General features: G+C 48.0%; 6 protein-coding genes across 6 annotated transcripts; all 6 read right to left on the bottom strand.

Annotated features, from left to right (window-relative positions):
* Positions 1 to 942: 942 nt before the first annotated feature.
* TrAFT101_001356 (uncharacterized protein) lies at positions 943 to 3,235 on the bottom strand (the record flags this gene model as incomplete). Its single annotated transcript, XM_024899668.2, has 3 exons — positions 943 to 2,866; positions 2,938 to 3,104; positions 3,194 to 3,235. 3 exons carry the CDS (start codon positions 3,233 to 3,235, stop codon positions 943 to 945), a joined length of 2,133 nt encoding a protein of 710 aa, XP_024762447.2.
* A 709-nt stretch (positions 3,236 to 3,944) lies between these two features.
* Positions 3,945 to 4,313, bottom strand: TrAFT101_001355 (uncharacterized protein; the record flags this gene model as incomplete). Its single annotated transcript, XM_066126307.1, has 1 exon — positions 3,945 to 4,313. One exon carries the CDS (start codon positions 4,311 to 4,313, stop codon positions 3,945 to 3,947), a length of 369 nt encoding a protein of 122 aa, XP_065982408.1.
* An 887-nt stretch (positions 4,314 to 5,200) lies between these two features.
* TrAFT101_001354 (uncharacterized protein) lies at positions 5,201 to 9,124 on the bottom strand (the record flags this gene model as incomplete). The annotated part of the gene is made up of 9 exons (XM_024903540.1): positions 5,201 to 5,304; positions 5,363 to 5,501; positions 5,562 to 5,852; positions 5,929 to 6,222; positions 6,283 to 6,437; positions 6,509 to 6,800; positions 6,924 to 8,941; positions 9,001 to 9,045; positions 9,106 to 9,124. The coding sequence occupies 9 exons, from the start codon at positions 9,122 to 9,124 to the stop codon at positions 5,201 to 5,203; spliced, it is 3,357 nt and encodes a 1,118-aa protein (XP_024762446.1).
* Positions 9,125 to 9,788: 664 nt separating this feature from the next.
* TrAFT101_001353 (uncharacterized protein) lies at positions 9,789 to 12,460 on the bottom strand. The gene is made up of 3 exons (XM_024909557.2): positions 11,479 to 12,460; positions 11,031 to 11,376; positions 9,789 to 10,970 (listed from the first exon to the last, which is right to left on the bottom strand). Exons 1-3 carry the CDS (start codon positions 11,819 to 11,821, stop codon positions 10,193 to 10,195), a joined length of 1,467 nt encoding a protein of 488 aa, XP_024762445.2. The 5' UTR covers positions 11,822 to 12,460; the 3' UTR covers positions 9,789 to 10,192.
* A 492-nt stretch (positions 12,461 to 12,952) lies between these two features.
* On the bottom strand, positions 12,953 to 15,392 carry MET2 (homoserine O- acetyltransferase). Its single transcript, XM_024909556.2, has 2 exons — positions 13,865 to 15,392; positions 12,953 to 13,798 (listed from the first exon to the last, which is right to left on the bottom strand). The coding sequence occupies exons 1-2, from the start codon at positions 15,092 to 15,094 to the stop codon at positions 13,727 to 13,729; spliced, it is 1,302 nt and encodes a 433-aa protein (XP_024762442.2). The 5' UTR covers positions 15,095 to 15,392; the 3' UTR covers positions 12,953 to 13,726.
* A 324-nt stretch (positions 15,393 to 15,716) lies between these two features.
* Positions 15,717 to 17,838, bottom strand: TrAFT101_001351 (uncharacterized protein). The gene is made up of 5 exons (XM_024910931.2): positions 17,674 to 17,838; positions 17,372 to 17,618; positions 16,978 to 17,300; positions 16,389 to 16,911; positions 15,717 to 16,334 (listed from the first exon to the last, which is right to left on the bottom strand). Exons 1-5 carry the CDS (start codon positions 17,718 to 17,720, stop codon positions 15,891 to 15,893), a joined length of 1,584 nt encoding a protein of 527 aa, XP_024762441.2. The 5' UTR covers positions 17,721 to 17,838; the 3' UTR covers positions 15,717 to 15,890.
* Between the last annotated feature and the right edge of the window lie 41 nt (positions 17,839 to 17,879).

Here is a 17,879-nt window from a genome sequence, read left to right as displayed (position 1 = left end):
GGAGCCTGACCAGCGAGCCAAGAAGGAATCGAGCGCCCTCTGTTGTCCAGGCCTTTATTTGTTACCTAACCAAGCAGCCAATAGAACGGCCAAGCAGCGACGAGACACAATCTACAGGGAGTGTAAGGCGCCAGCCAAGCCATTACTATATTCATAATTACCATATCATTATCACCATTACCTACTATCCGTATCCTTTTTTTTTTAACCCCCCTTTGGCACCTGCCTTCTTTCACTTTTCTTCGCTATTCTTAGGCCGCTGTGTGTCTTGCCTGTTTTCCCGCCACTTCTGTCGATAGGCAGACAAGCATGGTTGGACGACGTGAAACACTTTCTTCTCATGTACACATACATACTCTCTCTAGGTCAGTGGCTTGCAACGTGTAGCTTCGTTGACGCAGCCACGATAACAACCAGCCTCTCGTCATAAAACTAAACTACCCCGCCAACTTCTTTTAAAGCCCCTCCTTGAATTGCCCCGCCATACTGGGCAGTTAAACCCAAGTTCAGTGCTAGAATTCGGCAACACAATGTAGCGTGTAAAATAATAACATTCATGATGACGTTTGCACTAAGCAGCTCTATATATATGTTCATAACTCTCTCAATAATAGAAATAACCCAACCCAGCCTAGTCTAAGCGGCATACTTATGGAGGGGCTTTCATATTTCCTAATTCTTGACCAAGTTGGGAAGTTATCACTAAAATGCCAGCTTCTCATGTACAAAGGTAAACCCTTTTTCTATATCTATAACGTATCTGCAGTAATATGATGTCAATTAAATAACCAATGTGTCACGATGTTGACGTATCGAAAACCAAATTCCCTTGATCCCCCTCTTGCAATATGTTCGTGTTCGTGTGTGTACTATCTATCTGTATTTGTGAGAGATGCAGATGCCACATGTAAGCAGATCGTATGGCCAGGCAGCGCCACCATCTTACGATTCTGACGATAGATCAATGAGCTCAACGTCCGGAGATTCTTTGTTTAGCCCGACATCAACTCTAGTGCCCCGTTGGAACTGTGCCCGCTGGGCTATGGCATACTTTCTCCTGTCTTCCTCCCCCATAAACTGGTCCATTTTAACGGTCCCAGCTCCGTTGAGCTCGAAACCATCGAGAGAGCTTCTCTGCAATGCGTCCCATGAGGAAGACGGGTTAGTAGACAAAGCAATCGGTGTTCCAAGACCAATATCTGATTCGTCGAGTTGTGTATAAAGTCCGGCTGGTGTCTTTTGTCTAGCAGAGAACATGCCATCGATGCGGTCAGGAGGCCTAACGACGCTTCTCTTGTGCTCAAGCCGAGTGCCGTGAGGGCGACCCTTCGTACTTGCTGCCCTTCTTGCCTCGAGCGCGGGCAGAAATGTCTCTGGAACTACATTGAGTTCATCCCCTTGCTTCTCGGCCTTTTCGGCCGCCTCTCGTGCGGTTGTATTGCCATCGGCAACGGCAGCATCAGCTCTCGGACCTCCCCAGGTCCTCTGCCCAGCAGTGAATATGCCGTAGACCATATAATACCAGTTAAAAAAAGGGTTCAAAACAAACATGAGTGGGTAGAGCCATATTTTGAAACGTCGAAGCTTGGCGCCAAAGTAGAGCATCAACAGCCAGTTTAGGCCAAGGGAGACACCGATAAATCCCACAGGTAAATCTTTGACTTTTGCAACGGTCGATATTAGCGCAAGGACCATGATGAAAAAGAGAAGCGCTGTCGTGCGGATAGTATTCTGCATGAAGCGGACAATGACCAAGAGAGGGTACCGTTTCCATAGACGCCAATCCGTCAACATGCATACCTCATTCGTGATGAAGCCCAAAAACCATCGCCTCCGCTGCTTAATAAGGGAGCGGTAAGTCTGTACGGCTTCAGTTTTACAAAACGCTGACGTACACATCTGGATCTGGTACCGCTGTTTGGCGCCGATCATGAAGAGATGGGTGAGCCAGCGATCCTCTCCCAAGTGGCATTTTGCAAAGTCGAATAGGTCTTCGCACTGCTCAGCTTTATCTGCAAAATAATATTTGGCCATTTTCCTAAACGCGGAGAAGCGAAGCATGGTCAGGGCACCAGGAAGGCAAGTCACGGATCCGCAGCCAGACTCTACGGTGCGTTCGAAAAGTTGACCATGAATATACTCAATGTCTTGAAGCAGCGTTATAATGCTGTGTTTTCTCGTCGTCGACGTAATAACGCCAGTCATGGCCAGCATGTTTCTAGAATTGCCGGGACTGAGCTCCATATCATAAACAAAGTTCTGTAGGCAGACTTTGTCTAGTATACAGTCTGAATCGATGAATAAGATGAATAAATTATCGTTCATCTTGAGATATTGTTCGTATATTCTATCGATGAGTTTAAATGTTGATTTTTGACAGTGTCTTTTGCCGCCATGAGGAAATCGAGAAATGGTAATGCGTGCTTCTTTATATGTGACATCGATACTCTTCGGGTATGTTTGCATGGTTAAAGGCACTCCCAGCTTTTCTATCGTGTTGAGATAAAGCTCGTCTTCTTGATCTCCGTCAAAAGAAAGGAACACGTGAATACAGGCAGCAGGGTAATCGCAGTCAACAACCGAGTTTATAGCTGTGATAAGCACATCAGGCTCTTCCTTGTAGCATGGCATCACAATCACAACTTTAGGGGCGGTAACGTCATCAAGTACTTGCTTGATACGCTTTGTACGCCCCAGCTGGTTGGTGACAAGTTGGTAGACGCAGAAGAGCCAAGGCACCGTAAGTAGAATAGAAAAGCTCCAGAATGCAAACCATTGGAGGACCGAGACGACAGATTCTGGCCAGTATTTAGAAACTTGGCTTGGCAGTGGCAGAGTCACTATCATAATCGGGAGAAAGATGCATCTAAATGGAGATGAGTGTCAGCAGCTCTCAATTTTCATACGGCATGTATGCACTTGGGGGGGCAAACAAACCTAAATGCTACGAATGCTACGCCAACAACGACGCAGAGCACGTTGATGGACCAATGTTCAGCCTTCCGAAAGGCTTTGTATAAGCAGTAGACAAAAGCCGCCAGCCAGAGAAACCACTCCAGCAGCGCCATTATCATCACTACACCAACGATGGCGGTGTATACAATCTATTTATTGTTCAATCAAGCTTTTGTTAGCATTTTGTCAATTGCCATGCATATTGTTGGGCACCATCAATGAACAGAGGACCGCTTACATCTTTGACAGGCCAGTCTGGCCCAGTTGAATCGATCGCCATCTTGCTTCGCTACCACGAGTAACAGTTAAAAGCAGCCGCTGGCAAGTTTTTGGATAATAAGAACACGCGGATTCCAACATATAAGTCTAGGCAAGCGGCAAATGTGAAAAGTGTCAACTAGCCGCTACTCCTCTGATACCAGAAAACCATGGACATAGATGCATGCACGTATCCACACACAGCTATTTTGTTCTAAGACAGAGAGAACAACGTCGAATAGAGATAGCTCACGGATGTCCCATACACTGAGGCTTGCATGCTAACACCAGTCAAGATTTCCATAAGAGTTCGCAACAGAGGGAGGCTGTTGATAAGTAGTCGGCGTGCCACTCAGTGAGACTACAATAGCCCGAAAACGCAGTGGGATTGCGGCGAATGCTGGCCTGCAGCTCACCACCTTCCCTGCTGCATATGAGAACGCCCAGTCTATGACAAACCAAGCGACCAGGAAGCGGCAAAGAGAAGATAAGGCAAAAGCGAGAGTGAATCGCAGCAAAAGTTATCGCAGGTTGAAGCAGAGGCACCAAAAAAGAAGAAGAAGAAAAAACAGGAAAAAAAAAAGAAGGGTATCAGTCCAAAGCCGCTGAGAGGAGCGGCAAGTGATATGCACCACCACCTGCTGGATTTGGTCGTACGGGAAGTGTTCGCTCGTGCCTGGAGTTGGGAAGAGCCAGGCCAGGAATAGGTCGATGGGCAGCTGCAGGTGTCATTACAGCCCAATATGGAACCACGGCCTAATATAGACGATTTGCCATTCGTATTCCGTGGGAGGGACGGGAGAGAAGAACAAAGAGGAAAATAGAACTGAAGACAGGGGATCAAAGAAGAACAGAGATTTCATTCTGCCTTCCCGGCCCAACATGACAATACACACGGCACACTGCACGCACACACTGCACGCACACACTTGTACCCGCCAGTACACGCTGCGTCGTTGCTGCATTCGACCTGCTAGGAGCAGTTTAGCATGCAGAGCTTGGACTCTTAAAATAGCAACGACCTCCTCGGATACGAGTGCTAGCACGAATCCATTGCTTGTGTCCTCGCCAGTGAGCCTCCAGAAATCGCTCCGATGCATGCATCCGTACTACTAGTAGGTATTATTATTGAACACATATGTACACACATACATACATACATACATACATACAATAGATTACTTAGTACCCGCTTGGCAGCAGGTAATAGATCGCCGCAAACCCACCAAGGCGGAGGCTCGAAAATTTACCCTGTGAACTCTCTCGCCCCAGTTGGTGCAGGCTTCTTCTTACCGTGCCTACCTACACGGATAACAAAATACTATGTATGTAGTACGTACTAGTGAATATAAGAGTGGCGACGACACCCTCACACAAGGGTTCGCAGCTGAGGTCCCTTGCATCCTCCCTCGCCCCTCCCTTCTGTTTCGGGGTTCAGTAACGCCAGTGAAGTCCGCTAGAAGTCCTATCAGGAAAATCCATGCTTTGCAGTCAATCTGAGATGTCAATGCTGCCCATCGCACCCATCCATCATGGCACTAGCTTGCCCTTAACAATAACAACATAGTATGAGCCCGGCTATCATCATCTGTGCTCTCCTACCATGACCAAACATCCGGGCAAAGATAACACCCTTGGCCGACAGCTCTCAAATCGTATCGTGAAATGTGGCTAGGTAGATGCTGCAACATCAGCTAAATGATCTCGTAGGTCTTCATACTAGGCGGCATGAGTACGGTGGAGATGAGCCATGTCTTCATGTTCCCCTCAGTCCCATACCTCAACTCCCTTCGCTAGCAATGACCTGTGCACCAGCGTGCACATGGCACCATCGCCATATTCCCATTTCCTTTCCGAAAATGGTGCGGTCAGTAACTTTATGCTCCGATGATGCCCAACATTTGTAATCGTATGATGACTAGGTTCACATTGCGAAGTAGCTAGTATATCGTGCGTCGCCAGAGAGACTGGCTGTCCTTGGAACACCCTACCAGTCCACGTCGCTCAGCTGAAGCTTCCGAACGCGTTGGCCCCGGTCTTTATTCGGTTTTTCTACCCGGTTATGATAGAATGTTGTCGGCCGCTCGTTACCTAATTCAGATGAGCCCATGTCGAAATAAATGCAGGGCGCAAGATCAGGTGCACTTACCCTCTTGATCATCGCTCTGCTGAAGGTCATAATTAAGCACAAGGTTCTTTATCCGTTGTTGTTCCTCTCTTTCTGCCTGTTGCTGTGTCTTCATAGCAATTGCAAACGTCGAGTCCGAAGGGAGTTCAACGGTACGAGTCTTATGTGTATGTTAGCATAGGCGATATGAAAGAAGACCATGGCAGATGAATGAACATACTTGTTGTCGATTGCCTCTCTTGGTCATCAGGGAAAAGGCCATGGTGCCGCTCTGTCCCGTCTCTCCAGAGCCAGCAGACATTGATTGCTCGCGATTTCTAGACCGCACAGGAAGCGGCACGTCAAATAATTGTTTGCGCTCAAACTTGCGGGACTCGAGGCTTTCCGCCATCATTTTCGCATATTCTCGCTCAAATTCGGCCTCGTCTTCAGGATCTACAGCTTCCTCTTGTCTAGTGACAATGATCGCCTCGTCATAATCGCTTTCGTGAGTTGAGCCATTATCGCCATCCTATCAACGATGCTGTTAGTAACTTTATCCATCATATGGCGCTTATTCATGTGGAATTGCGGAGATTGCATCTCACCTCTGCTTCCTCTTCTTCTTCAGAGGCGCTTTCATCGTCACCATCGCCATCCGCTTCTACGTCGTCCATGTCCCCATTTTCATCCTCGGATGATGGGCCACTTGTAGCATCATCTGCTTCAATAATCTTGTCAACGCCTGCAGTTTTCTGATCTTGAGCGATGGCAAGCTGGAAAGCTTTAGTCGCCTCCTCAATATCCTCCACAAATTTCCATTGGGGTCGGGTCAATGCAAAAGTATCAAGCACAAGGAATTCAATATCCAGGGGCAGGGGATATTTCGTGTGGACATAATACTTGTAGAGACACATTTGATTAGCTACATCTCATACGCCAGATTAATAGGCTTGCCTTACCTGGAAAAATGATAGGAAGTAATCAAGCTTTTTGCCTGCGGCACCTCGATTAAAAAACATCCCACAAGTCTCTAGCATAATGGAGACAAGGCGGATCCGAAAATAATCATCTGAAGGGTCAAAAGGATTGTATTTGCCAAGTACAGGCGGCCCATCTAGCAAACATGTTAGTTCATATACGGACGATCCAAGGCTTACCAGGAAGGAATAAGAAAGGGTAACTCACTATATCCAAATAAGACGATTTTATACATGGTGTCAAAAATCACCGGATGTTCCAGCATGCGATAGTTGTAGAGCTCGCCGAGATACTTTACTTCTGCAACACGGCGCTGAGAAAACCTAAAGTCGTTTTGTTCTAGTCCGAAACTAATGGACTCTAAAACGTTATCAATGACTTTGACCACAAAATGCGGATGATGTCGGTAGAGGGCGCTCAAAAGTATGCCAAGAAGATGAATGTTCCCATATTTCACTTTGCCAGGCTTAGAAAATACTTTTTCTAGAATAGCAACAACCTAGATTAAGGGAAATGGAGATTAGCAAAATCATATATCAAAATAGAAATGTAGCCAGCTGAGGGGAGATAATGAAGGATATGGGCCAAAAAAAAAAAAAAAAAAAAAAAAAAAAAGTCTTACTTCCGTCTCCTCCCAATGGAGTCTGCGAATCTGTTTCAAGATCTTGCTGTAATTCCGTTTAGTCATGTCTCCATATATTAATTTTCGAATAAAGAGCTCCATTGGAGTCCGCTCCTTCTGCTCAATAGCAGGTCGTTCTGGTGGATCAACGTGGTACACCGCATTATCAATGAGCATCCGTTCTGGCTGGCCAATATGCTGTACGGACTTCTTCCTCTGCAGTGTCTCGAGGAAGCTTGCCATTCTAGGCGCAGTTTCAGGGTTCCTGAGGAGATACCGACCGCAATTCTCAATTAAATTGCACAAAATCTCGATATTCATCCGAGAGAAGTCATCAAGACTGACCTTGAGGCAATGGAAAACAACATGCTCAGGGACCACTCCAAATTTTGTAAGCTCAGCCAAGTACCGAATATTACTCAACCGAACCTGGCCCAAAAAGTCCTTTTCCTTGCGTCGCTGCAGACTACGAAATTCCGCGTCCAGATAATCGACCAACCCTTTTGGTACGTCTGGCATATATCTACCCAAGGTAGCAACCAGACGAGCCCAGGATGGCAGCAAATCACTCCTCCCTTTGGGAACCTCGGTCAGAGCCTTGACTAGTCGGTTGCGCGACGCCTTGGAATTGAGAAAACAGAAATCAATGGCCGTCTGGTCAATAATTTCCTTGTTTGTGAGGTCTGGCAAACGAGCCAAGATGGCATCTACCTGTGCTCCGATAGTTTTATTAGCAATAGCCATGGACTGATCATCAATAGGTTCAGGGGCCTTTGTAGGCTCTGAGCTTTCGGTAGAGTCTGACTTCTTGACAGCCTGCTCTTCAGTCTCTGATTTCTTCTTTTTGCCGTCTTCTAAGAGAATAGCCGGAATCTTTCCCTTGAGATCCACTAAATTTTCGTAGAACCGGCGCTCATCTTCATCTTCCCAAATGCCGGCGCCATCTGCCATAGATCGCAGGTAGTCACCGGTCTTGACCAAGCCTATGGAGTTGTTTGAAGCTGCAAGAGGATCATTGGAGTCTTTCAGGCTAGGCATTTCCGCGCCAATGGCGTCTGCTATTACTTGGGCATTGGCAACGAGTCTATCTTGAGCTTTCACTTGTTTCTCATAATTAGCTTGCCTATCTTCGAAGACCTCTCCAGACTTGACATAGGCCTCAGCGTTGCGCCGTGCTTGGAGATGGATAGATTTTTGGTCGCGAATGATGTGATTCGCAACATCGTCGAAGTACTTTTTCAAAATTTCTTTGAACTTGTCTGCTAGTTCGGGAGGAGTAAATGGCTGGTCTTCGGCGGGAGGGTCCTTTGTATCTTCAGTGGCTGGCAGACTGTCATCATCTCCAGGTTTGCGACCTTCAGGTGTGGTGGTTCGGATCCCCAGAATGTCCCAGCTAAAGGCTTTGACAAAGATCACAAGCAACGGCAAATTAGCGTGCTCCCTATCATAGCCGAGCAAGTCTTTCAAGACTTCTAGTGGGAATGGGTCCGCAGAGCCGCCAACTTTGGAGCTGCTTCGAGTTTTCAACTCTGGAGCTTTGCCAGTAGCACCTTTGGTAGCATCATCTGGCTTGCTCGCATCATCAAGCGTCCTCAGCACGCCAACAAGCCAGAGTTCCGTAATCACCCTGAGAAGAGCACGCTGTCGGATGATGCGCTCTTTCTCCTCTTTCTCACGGACCTCCGCCGGCAAACTTTTGAGAATACTCTTGTCAGGCGTGGCCATGCCCTTGCCAAGTAGCCAGGTAAGGTATTCGGTGAATTCGGTAGGGCCGAATCGTTGATGGAGCGCGCTCACAATTTCGACCGCGGCCTCGATCTCTCCTGGAGTTTTAAGTCTACAGAGGCCTTCATAGCACGCAGATATGATCTCGGAAAGATATTTATGCAAGCTTAGAGTTCGAATCTCTTGCAGAAAGGTCGAGAGGGTCGCAGCGCTAATAGCAGTTCGAAGCCGTTTTATAAAGGCGGTATTCTTCTTGAGAGACGAATCAAGCGAGCCGCTGATGTTTATGAGGCCTTTGGTCTAGGAATTAGCCAACGAATAACGAGGCATTGGGGCCATCCGTTCACTATACCCTTATCGCCGTCCCAGGCCTTTTCATTAAGAGCTCGAAGCTCTCCTAATATCCACCGTTAGCCCATAAACTGCCGGGCGGCAGGATCGCAAACACAACACATACTCTTCCTTGTACGATCCATGGCAACCCGCTCGTTGAGTCTGGATTGCGACAGCCGATTCTATTCGAGATCCTACATTCGAGCGTGACGCCAGGCTGCTAAGGGATGTACTGCCCTAAAATATGGCACTGTTGTTGGGCAAGGCGATCCAGCAGCATCGGTGCGTCCCAGAAAACAGGTCGGACAAGAGGATATACAGCACGAAGTAGTCGGCCAAGTAACCAGAACTTAAACCCTTGGTCCTTCGCAGCCACAAGCTTGACGCAAGGCTAAACTATGCGGAATGGCTAGAGAACTCTGATATAGTGAAATTCCTATTTGGCCAATAATGCCATCATCATTGAGAGCTTAATTCAACATATGCAGCGCTGAGTCAGCCGCGCGCTAGCACTGGCCGACGGAACAATGTGGCTGCGAGAGCTAGCTTGACCCAAATGCGCAAAGCATTCCTGCGTCCTAAGCCAAGGGCAGTCAAGGGCAGTCAAGGGGGCACTCATTTCCAACGTGTGAGCTGATCCTTTACACGATACGCAACTACAGGTTCAATGCGGCGCTGAGACAAGACAGTCCGAAAGAGAAGTATACCTCTGCCGCAAACTATACCCACAGTATTGATTTCATATAGAATAGTAAGGTGCTCTTCGTAAACTTACAAAATCCCACCAGCTTATAGGGTAAACTAAGGACTACTCACATGCCCATTCTCGAATTTAAATCATTACTGCTAAATACCATGTTTCCACGTCTATGGATTAGCTAACAGTTGGTCAAGTATTCTGAAACAAGCCCGCATCTTTCCTGTCTCAGGCAGCAATCCGTAGAAAGGCAAAATTGCACAAAACCGCTTATACAAACAGTTAATAGGATATTAGAGGGCGTTCCTTGAGTGAAAGCTCCGAATTCTTATATATGTCGTTTAGCCCTCCCATACAACGCCATATATGCTCCCATGAATCTAAAAATTTTCCAATACTCTCCTTCGCAATGTTATAATTGCCGAGTACAAGCTGTTGAGGTTGGAACAAACGGTAAAGCGAAAATCCAATGTATAGTGCTGTCATGCTGAACCACAGATCTATGTGACACACTTCAGAAAAGGCGAAACTTCTCGCCAGCTTCTATGCCTTCTGCAGAAGGACCAGACCCTTCGGCCCCCTCGTGGCCTGGGTTCGGATAGTAGAAAGCAGAGACTGCGATAGCAACGTAAAGAATAACCAGGAGAAAACCTTCAAGATAGTTGCTTTTCTGATCTTGCAAAAACCGACCAACAGTTAAAATGGCTAGAATAAGCATAACGAGGTCAAAGATGCCAAAGTCTAGATCCAGAGGCTTATTGTAGCCCCAAGCAACGACGACAACCAAGGGGGCGTTGAAAAGGGCAGTCTGAAGAGTGGCACCCAGGACATGTGACAGCGCAAAATTCATCTGGTTGTCCCATGCCTCGTCAATAGCGGTGATGTGCTCGGCGAATTTCTCAACCAAAGGAACCAAGATAAGACCCATGAAGGCGTCAGATACTCTTGAGTGCACAATTATAGGCTCGATTTGCAAGACGAGGGTAATTGCAATTAGAGTAACTAGAGCAACGGCAACACTTAGCGCAATAAGACACTCTATCAGGGTGAGCTTGTCCTTGGCGGCGTCCTTATGGCCATCACGGTCGCGCTCTTCGTCCATTTCGAAAATGTCATGGTAGAGGCCGTGGTGCGTCCGGGCTTGGAAAAAGACAAAGACACAGTATGCAATGATGAGGAGGATGGATACAACTCTCGAGATGTCTAGGATCTTGTCGGCAATCTCTGCAGCTGTCATGTTGGATTCCGGGAGTCCTCGCTGAAAGACGGTGGGAATAGCTAACGCCACGCCGCTGGAACTATAGGTCAGCTTTCGTGTTTTCATTAAGTGAACTCAGATGAGGACGACATACGCTGTGAGAAGTAATCCACTACCGGCCTCACTGATAGTATCGCTGAAGCTCTGTTCCTCATGATATAAACCTCCGACGAAAAAACAGAGACCCAGGCAGAGAAGCATAGTAGCTAGAATTGAACCGAGGATAGCAGCCTTTATGACAAGAAATTGGTCTTTGGAGAGTAGAACCATGAAGAGAATGATCTCGACGATAGAACCGACCGTCGTCTCAATAAGCACGCCGAGCACATGGGGAAGTTTGCGTGCAAGCTCTTGGCCAGCGAATCCAATAAGGTTGGCGCAAGGCGCCATTGCAATGTAGGAGAGGGTGAAGATGAGAACATGCTGTTCCGGCAAAGAGTCTAAACAGCACAAAACTCCAAGTCAGTAAGCGCGCCGGGACCTGCGTAGAAGAACCGGAGGGACGAGGTCTCTCGCTGCCACCCTAGCTCATATCGACTTACATCTAACAGCCAAAGCGACGGGAACAATAGGCCAGAGGATATTGACGGCCGCGCTGGCTTTGCAGGAAGAACGGAAGCAGATTCTGAAGAAGTGCCAGGGGTGAATGCCGCCGCGGCCACTTTCGCCGCCTGTTTTGATCCTGAAAAGCTTCATGTTTGGGCCTTCACCACTCCGCCGCCACTGGGTTCGCTTGAGTTCGTTGCTAGTGGTGTTTGGAGGAGGAAGCGTCTCTTCAGCGCCGTAGGTCTTGTTGTAAACAGGACCGGGTTCGAGGGCGTCATTGTGAACGAGACCTTGGCGCTGGCCATGAGAGCCGAAGCGTCGATGGCTAGGACTAGCCATTGAAACAGCCTGGATCAAAGCGCAGGTCGATGCCCGGTGGTGGGGCTAACTGATATCGCTTCGCCTTGTCCTTGTTCAATTTGGCACCACAGGCTCAAAGGCAGTGAGTGGTAGTGGTAGTGGTAGTGGTGGTGGTGGTGGTAGTATAAGTGGGCAGCTAAGACGGCTACTTACTTATATGTAGCTGAGTCTGGAGGTCTGTGAACAGAAATACCGTTCTGGGCAATGCACAACACTAAATACTTTTGGTATTCCGCTTCACGAGCGACGCAGCGCAGGCCGGGCCCAGGGGTCGACGACGTGGCAAGCCTCCGGTGGCTCCAGCCACTTTGTCGGGCAGAGGAGATGGAGCTTCAGGCCGTGTAGATACAGGGCATTGCAGGTGTTGGTGATCTTAAAGCTCTGGCCATCAATGGAAGGCTGCCAGGATTCTGCGAGCAAAATTCTGCTCAAGAATTACCAATGAAATAGCCGATGGCATGGACTAGTAAATATGCTTGAAACGACGAGGCGGCTCATGAAAATGTCGGTGGCTGTGATGGCACCAATCGACGGGGCAATTCTGACCCGTACGCATGGTCGATAGCCCGCGATCTCGGGCCCCTCTTGCAAGAAAAGAAGTAAAACATGGAATCGCCCAGGCTCGTGTGGGTATGGGCGGTTGGTTAGTCTGTGGATAAATTACGAGTCTGCTGGTAAGCTGAGATGTGCATACTATGTAAGTGCCCGCTATGCTCTGCTGTGGGGGAGCAAAGCCGCCAAAGGACAATGCATGCCAGTTTATCTACAGGCAAATATGAAATCTAGAGAAGTAGAAGTGAGAGGGAGGGGAAGGAGAACTGTAAGGAGAATATCTTGAGATGTTCTTCCCGCACACCGTGATTCTGTCGGGCACACCTTTAATCTTGCGTGCAGACGGAAACGGCGATGATGATGGTTACGATGATGACGACGGTGAATAATAAAGGACGATCTATCTAGCACCTAGGATGGCATAAACTATGTATACCTATCTGAAAAGGGGGACACATGTCATGCCAGAACGCCATTCTAGAGTAGAACAAAGGCTATGGTGTGTATATACAGTACATAAACATAGATTAAGTTTAGTAAATTTTTACAAGGTTAAATTACGCTATGATGAAACTACTATTTTCTTATTGGCAACACCCTTATCTTTCAGCTTGGCTAGATCAATCGTCAAGACCAGCGTCTCGGGAGGGTCCACAGCAAAAATCTGCCGCTTTCTTCGCTCGCCGTAAGACATCTTTGAACATAGAACAGAATTCCCATCACATACACCAGTGATAAAGTGAGCCTGAATACCCAGAATAATTGTTCTCCGATGCCGTGTTGGATAAAGTAGACGTGCAATGTTGCGGGTTCGCAGCCCACCTGGACGGAATAGCTCAGAATAAACCAAATATGCTTGACTTTAGCGCCTTACTTGTGGTTGGCTGCCTCCGCACTATTTCGTGCTTTATTCACGGCTCTAATTTTACCACCCTGCTACTTCATCACTCGTATTAACATATGCAGTATTCCATACAAAAAACAACTACAGCAATCAGACCAGCAGCACTACCACAGCCCGAGGCCGCAACAGATAGTACATGAAGGAGCTCCATTGGAATCTACTCGTACATGTACATCGTACAGAGAAGGCCGATAGCACCATTGCCATGTTTACGAGGGACCTGTCGCCAGCGCTTTTTGCCACTCACTACCTACTACTGTATGTAGGTAGTAGCTGGCATTTAGTGCCCTCCGCGCTTACAGGGGCCCCTGTCAGGAGGGCGAATCCCGTACTGATGCTGCGAATCAAAAGCGACTTGCTTCAAAACGTACAGAGAATGGATGACTCGTAATTTTGACTCCGCCATTGAACCCGATCCTCCCAGGCCTTCACTGCATCTGAGCCGGCTCAACAGCTTGAAATCCGTCAAGAGAGACTGTTACTGCGCCAGCTTGAACAAGCTTAAAAATGAGATCAGTCATTAGCAATGGAACAAAAGAGGCAATGAGTTGTAAAGGTAAACTTACAGCGCGAGAAAGATCGTCTATCAGATCATCAACATCTTCGATACCGACGCAAAGGCGAATGATATCCTCAGGCATCTGTCGCTCCCTTCGAGTCTTGGCATCGATGCTGGCATGGCTCATTTGGCAGGGCATGCTGATGAGACTGTTTACGCATCCGAAGCTGACGCTAATGGTCCATAGACGGGCTGCCTCCACGATACGCTGTGAGAGTGCTGCGTCTCCTGTCTCAAAAGACAATACTGCGCCGGCTCCCCTGGCAGTTGCCCAATGCAAGTCATATTGTGGGTGAGACTTAAGGCCGGGGTACCGTACGTTGAATCCATGTGATTCTAGGAATTCCGCAATGGCCTGTGCGTTGGATTGCTGCTTTTCCATGCGGATAGCCAGCGTCTTGACTCCTCTCATAAGAAGGAACGAGTCATTGGGAGATAGTCCACATCCAGTCGAGTTGATAGTGAAGTAGAGTTTGTCGCCAATCGCCGCATCGTTGCATGCAATCACGCCGGCCATGATATCATGATGACCGGAGAGATATTTGGTTCCTGACTCATACACAATGTCTGCGCCCACGTCCAAGGGGTTGAATAGCATGGGAGACAGCATAGTGTTGTCAACAACCACAAGGGCCTTTTCATTGACTTCATGCGCCAAACGTGCAATCGAGGGCACGTCAACTATTTTAATCAAAGGGTTAGTAGGAGTCTCGAGGAGCACCATGGTCGTCTTTTCCGACAACCGCTCTTTAACGGCATTGACATCTGTTGTATCGACATGGTGCACGACAATTTGCTGGTTGGTAGCGAGATATGTGAGCAAACGGTGTGTGCCGCCGTAGAGATCGTCGCCAGTGATGACTTCGTCACCAGGACGTAGAAGTCGCGAGATCACATCGAGAGCTCCCATTCCAGAGCTGACGGCCAAGGCACGGTTCGCGTTCATGATCTTGGCGAGGTGGCGCTCGAGGTGGGTGCGTGTAGGGTTGCCGGATCTTGTGTAGTCGTATTCCTGTTGGCCACCGCTGGCAGAGCTCTGCTTAAAAGTCGCAGACTGATAGATTGGAGTACTTGAAGCGCCGTACTGGTCTTTTCCCTCAGTATAGACTAGTTCGGTCGCCAGAGCATAACGGCGGCGTCCGTTTCGAGGGCTCGATGGCGCAGGTGAAGGTGGGAGGTCATGGCCATCGAGGTCGACACGTTTGAGGGGGTTGGCAGACTTGTCGTCAGCTGCCATTTTGAATATATAGAGGAAGGATTCTCTCAAAAACGAGATTGTGGTATGTGACTGCGAGAGCGGTTCCGCGCCTACGGTAGGATAAGCGGAAACATATACTGTATTGCTCCCGTACAACCCGCCCACGATGTGAAAGAAGCTATTACTCTGCGAAAAGAAGCGAGAACAAGAAAACAGAGGCGCCTAGGAGTTGATAATAGTGGCGAAGTATATGCAATTGATGTTTCAGGATGCTTCTTGTTCTTGGAGAGACAAAAAACAAATGAATGCCAGAAACGATTCAGAGTCACCGTGCGTAGGTTTAGTGGGTGGATAATTGGATATCTAGTGAAGTCGCAATTCTCTGGAGAATGACAATAGAGGGGCAGCGTTACTCAATAGGGCGTAGTGTTGCGATACCGGCAGCACGGTCTGTCAGTGCGGGGTACATCTAGGGTACGCAACTATACATATAGACGCTTCTCAGTAGGTATCATAGCGTAGTACTAGATAGTACTCATAGGTACCGGAACTCGGTCTATGACATGACGAAATAGGAGGCTTTTAGACTTAGTACGTACTAGATAATACCAGCAAATTGCTGTTGTTAACCATTGAAAAAGATTAGAACTCTTCATTTCGTCTCATTATATTAGACAATCGTAAATATTGCTATATTCAATTCTATCTCTATCTGAATATAGTGTTGTATATATTTTCTCCTATATACCACCTCTCTCTCTCTCTCTCTGTGTGTGTATACCTATATATATATAGTATATAGTATATAGTATATATATATCATTCATCTATTTGTTTAGCCTGCGTGGGCCACGATTTCGCTCACAAGCTCTCCCTTTTCTTCACTGTAGTAGGAGCAGATTTGAGAAGGCAGCGGCACCTCCTTATAGTCATCATCCGGACCGGCCAAGATGTTCACGTTAATTCCATCGCTCTTGCTTGTGAAAAGTTTGGTAGCGGAGCTCTCCTTGCTGAGATAGATCTGCGCGCTATCGATTTGGTCTAGCATGACGGTAGGCACAGTTCCAAGTACTTGGAGCGCAAAGTTATTCGCCTTTACCACATCCACGGTGGAGACTAGCGAATCAACGACAAGGGACAACCGAGTAGAGTTTTCAACAGTGACCTGGTTTGCCTTGCCCTTGATGATGACAGTAGTGTTGTTGCATCGGCTGATCAGTACGGAGTGGGTAATAGAAGCCTCAATCTCTACTGGCTCGGGCTCCTTTTCGTAGTTTTCCTGTGGGAGGGTTAGAACATAAAAACCTCACTATCAATGGCCTAGGAGACGTACAATAGTCCATTTGTTGGCCTCGAGAACTTTGCTTGCTGGCTTCTTAACTCTCATGCTCTCAGGCTTGGGCTTCTTGCCAGGAACTGGACTCTTAGCCCGGGGAGTCTCTGAGACTGTGGATCCTGTCCGTAAAGCAGGGTTCTTGTGTGTCATCTCCGACTTGTCCACTTTACGTAGGCCCTTGGTCACAGATTCGCCCTTATTCAATTCTGAAAAAACGGCCCCAAAACCTCCAGCTGGTGCCGCATTGGCTGGCTTTGCAGATTCGACAGGTATATCCAAAATCGGGGCCGGGCCGGGAGGCGGTGGAGGGGGAGGTGGTGGTGGCGCACCAGCTGAGGGAGTGCTGGTCTGCGAAGGTTGTTGCGACGCTTTGCCAGCATTCAATGCCTTGGCGACTTCCTCGGCCGGCTCTCCTCTCGGGTTCCAAGCAACGCCAGAGGCATGGTGCTGTTTGATGTAATCGCCAAGGTCATGGAAGATCTGATAGAAAGATTGCACCCACTCAACCTGTTTAGGGTCGCTGAAGTTTCAGAAAAGAAAATGTTAGCCATTTAGTCACAAAACTTCGTCCAGATGCTAGACGTACTTGTCTTTTTGCTCTTTCAGGACCCTGTTGCCGAAGAACTGCGCAGCGCCTAAAGATTCTTCGACGAAGGTGTACGGGCGGCGATCAATAGTAACCCAGCCCATCACCATGATTCCATCCGCAACAGCGCTCAGGTTGCTATACATTGGGTCGGGTCGGTTGGATTCTTTGAGTTCGGTCGCAGCCATGACAGCATCGTTGATTGGTTTAAGCAAGTTCTGATAAACAGTTAAGCTAGATCCTGAGGTACTCGGCTTTGCAGCCTTGGAAGCAATGAGCAGGAATTTTCGTTGCTCTTGGAAGCCCCTGAGAACTTCAGACGCCTGTATCAGAGCACAATTGTTAGCTCCCCTGACCAGTACTTGGAGAGATTAGGAAGCAGGTAGGTACGGACTTGCTGGGCAACAACTCCCCCAAGCTGACTGCTGAGCTTGATATATTTATCGAGGCTCGTGTTTAAGAAAACATCGAAATCTTCGATAGATTCGGGTAGCGCCTCCTGAGGCTCTTTCGGGGCGGGTGGCAGCGGGGTTGCAACTGTTTCCGACTGAGGAGTCGCAGGTTGGGCGAGGCCGGAGACATCTTTAGGGAGTTCTGTAGACGAGGCGATATCCTCCAGGCGTGAGGTTGCAGCTTCAAGTCTGCCAGGCAATCAGCATCGCGGGAGCGAAGTGGCACATAGGAATATCCAAATACCGTTTTATGAGCGTTGTCAGATTATGCATTTGGTTTTGGGCCGCCATTGCGCTAGAATTATATGTAATCGCTTTGGAAGAACAGCGAGAAATTCTTATCCTGTATCGTGTTGTCAATAATTGGAAGAAAATCAAAGCGCATGAGCAGCGCCAGAAAATATAGCTCTTCGTGGCCAGAAGTAACAGTGACGAACTCCTAGCCTAGCA

This window comes from Trichoderma asperellum, chromosome 1 (assembly GCF_020647865.1).
Source record: "Trichoderma asperellum chromosome 1, complete sequence".
In the NCBI taxonomy this organism is placed as follows: Eukaryota; Fungi; Ascomycota; class Sordariomycetes; order Hypocreales; family Hypocreaceae; genus Trichoderma; species Trichoderma asperellum.
The sequence above is the reverse complement of the archived record's forward strand: the minus strand, read 5'-3'. Positions and strand labels throughout refer to the sequence as shown.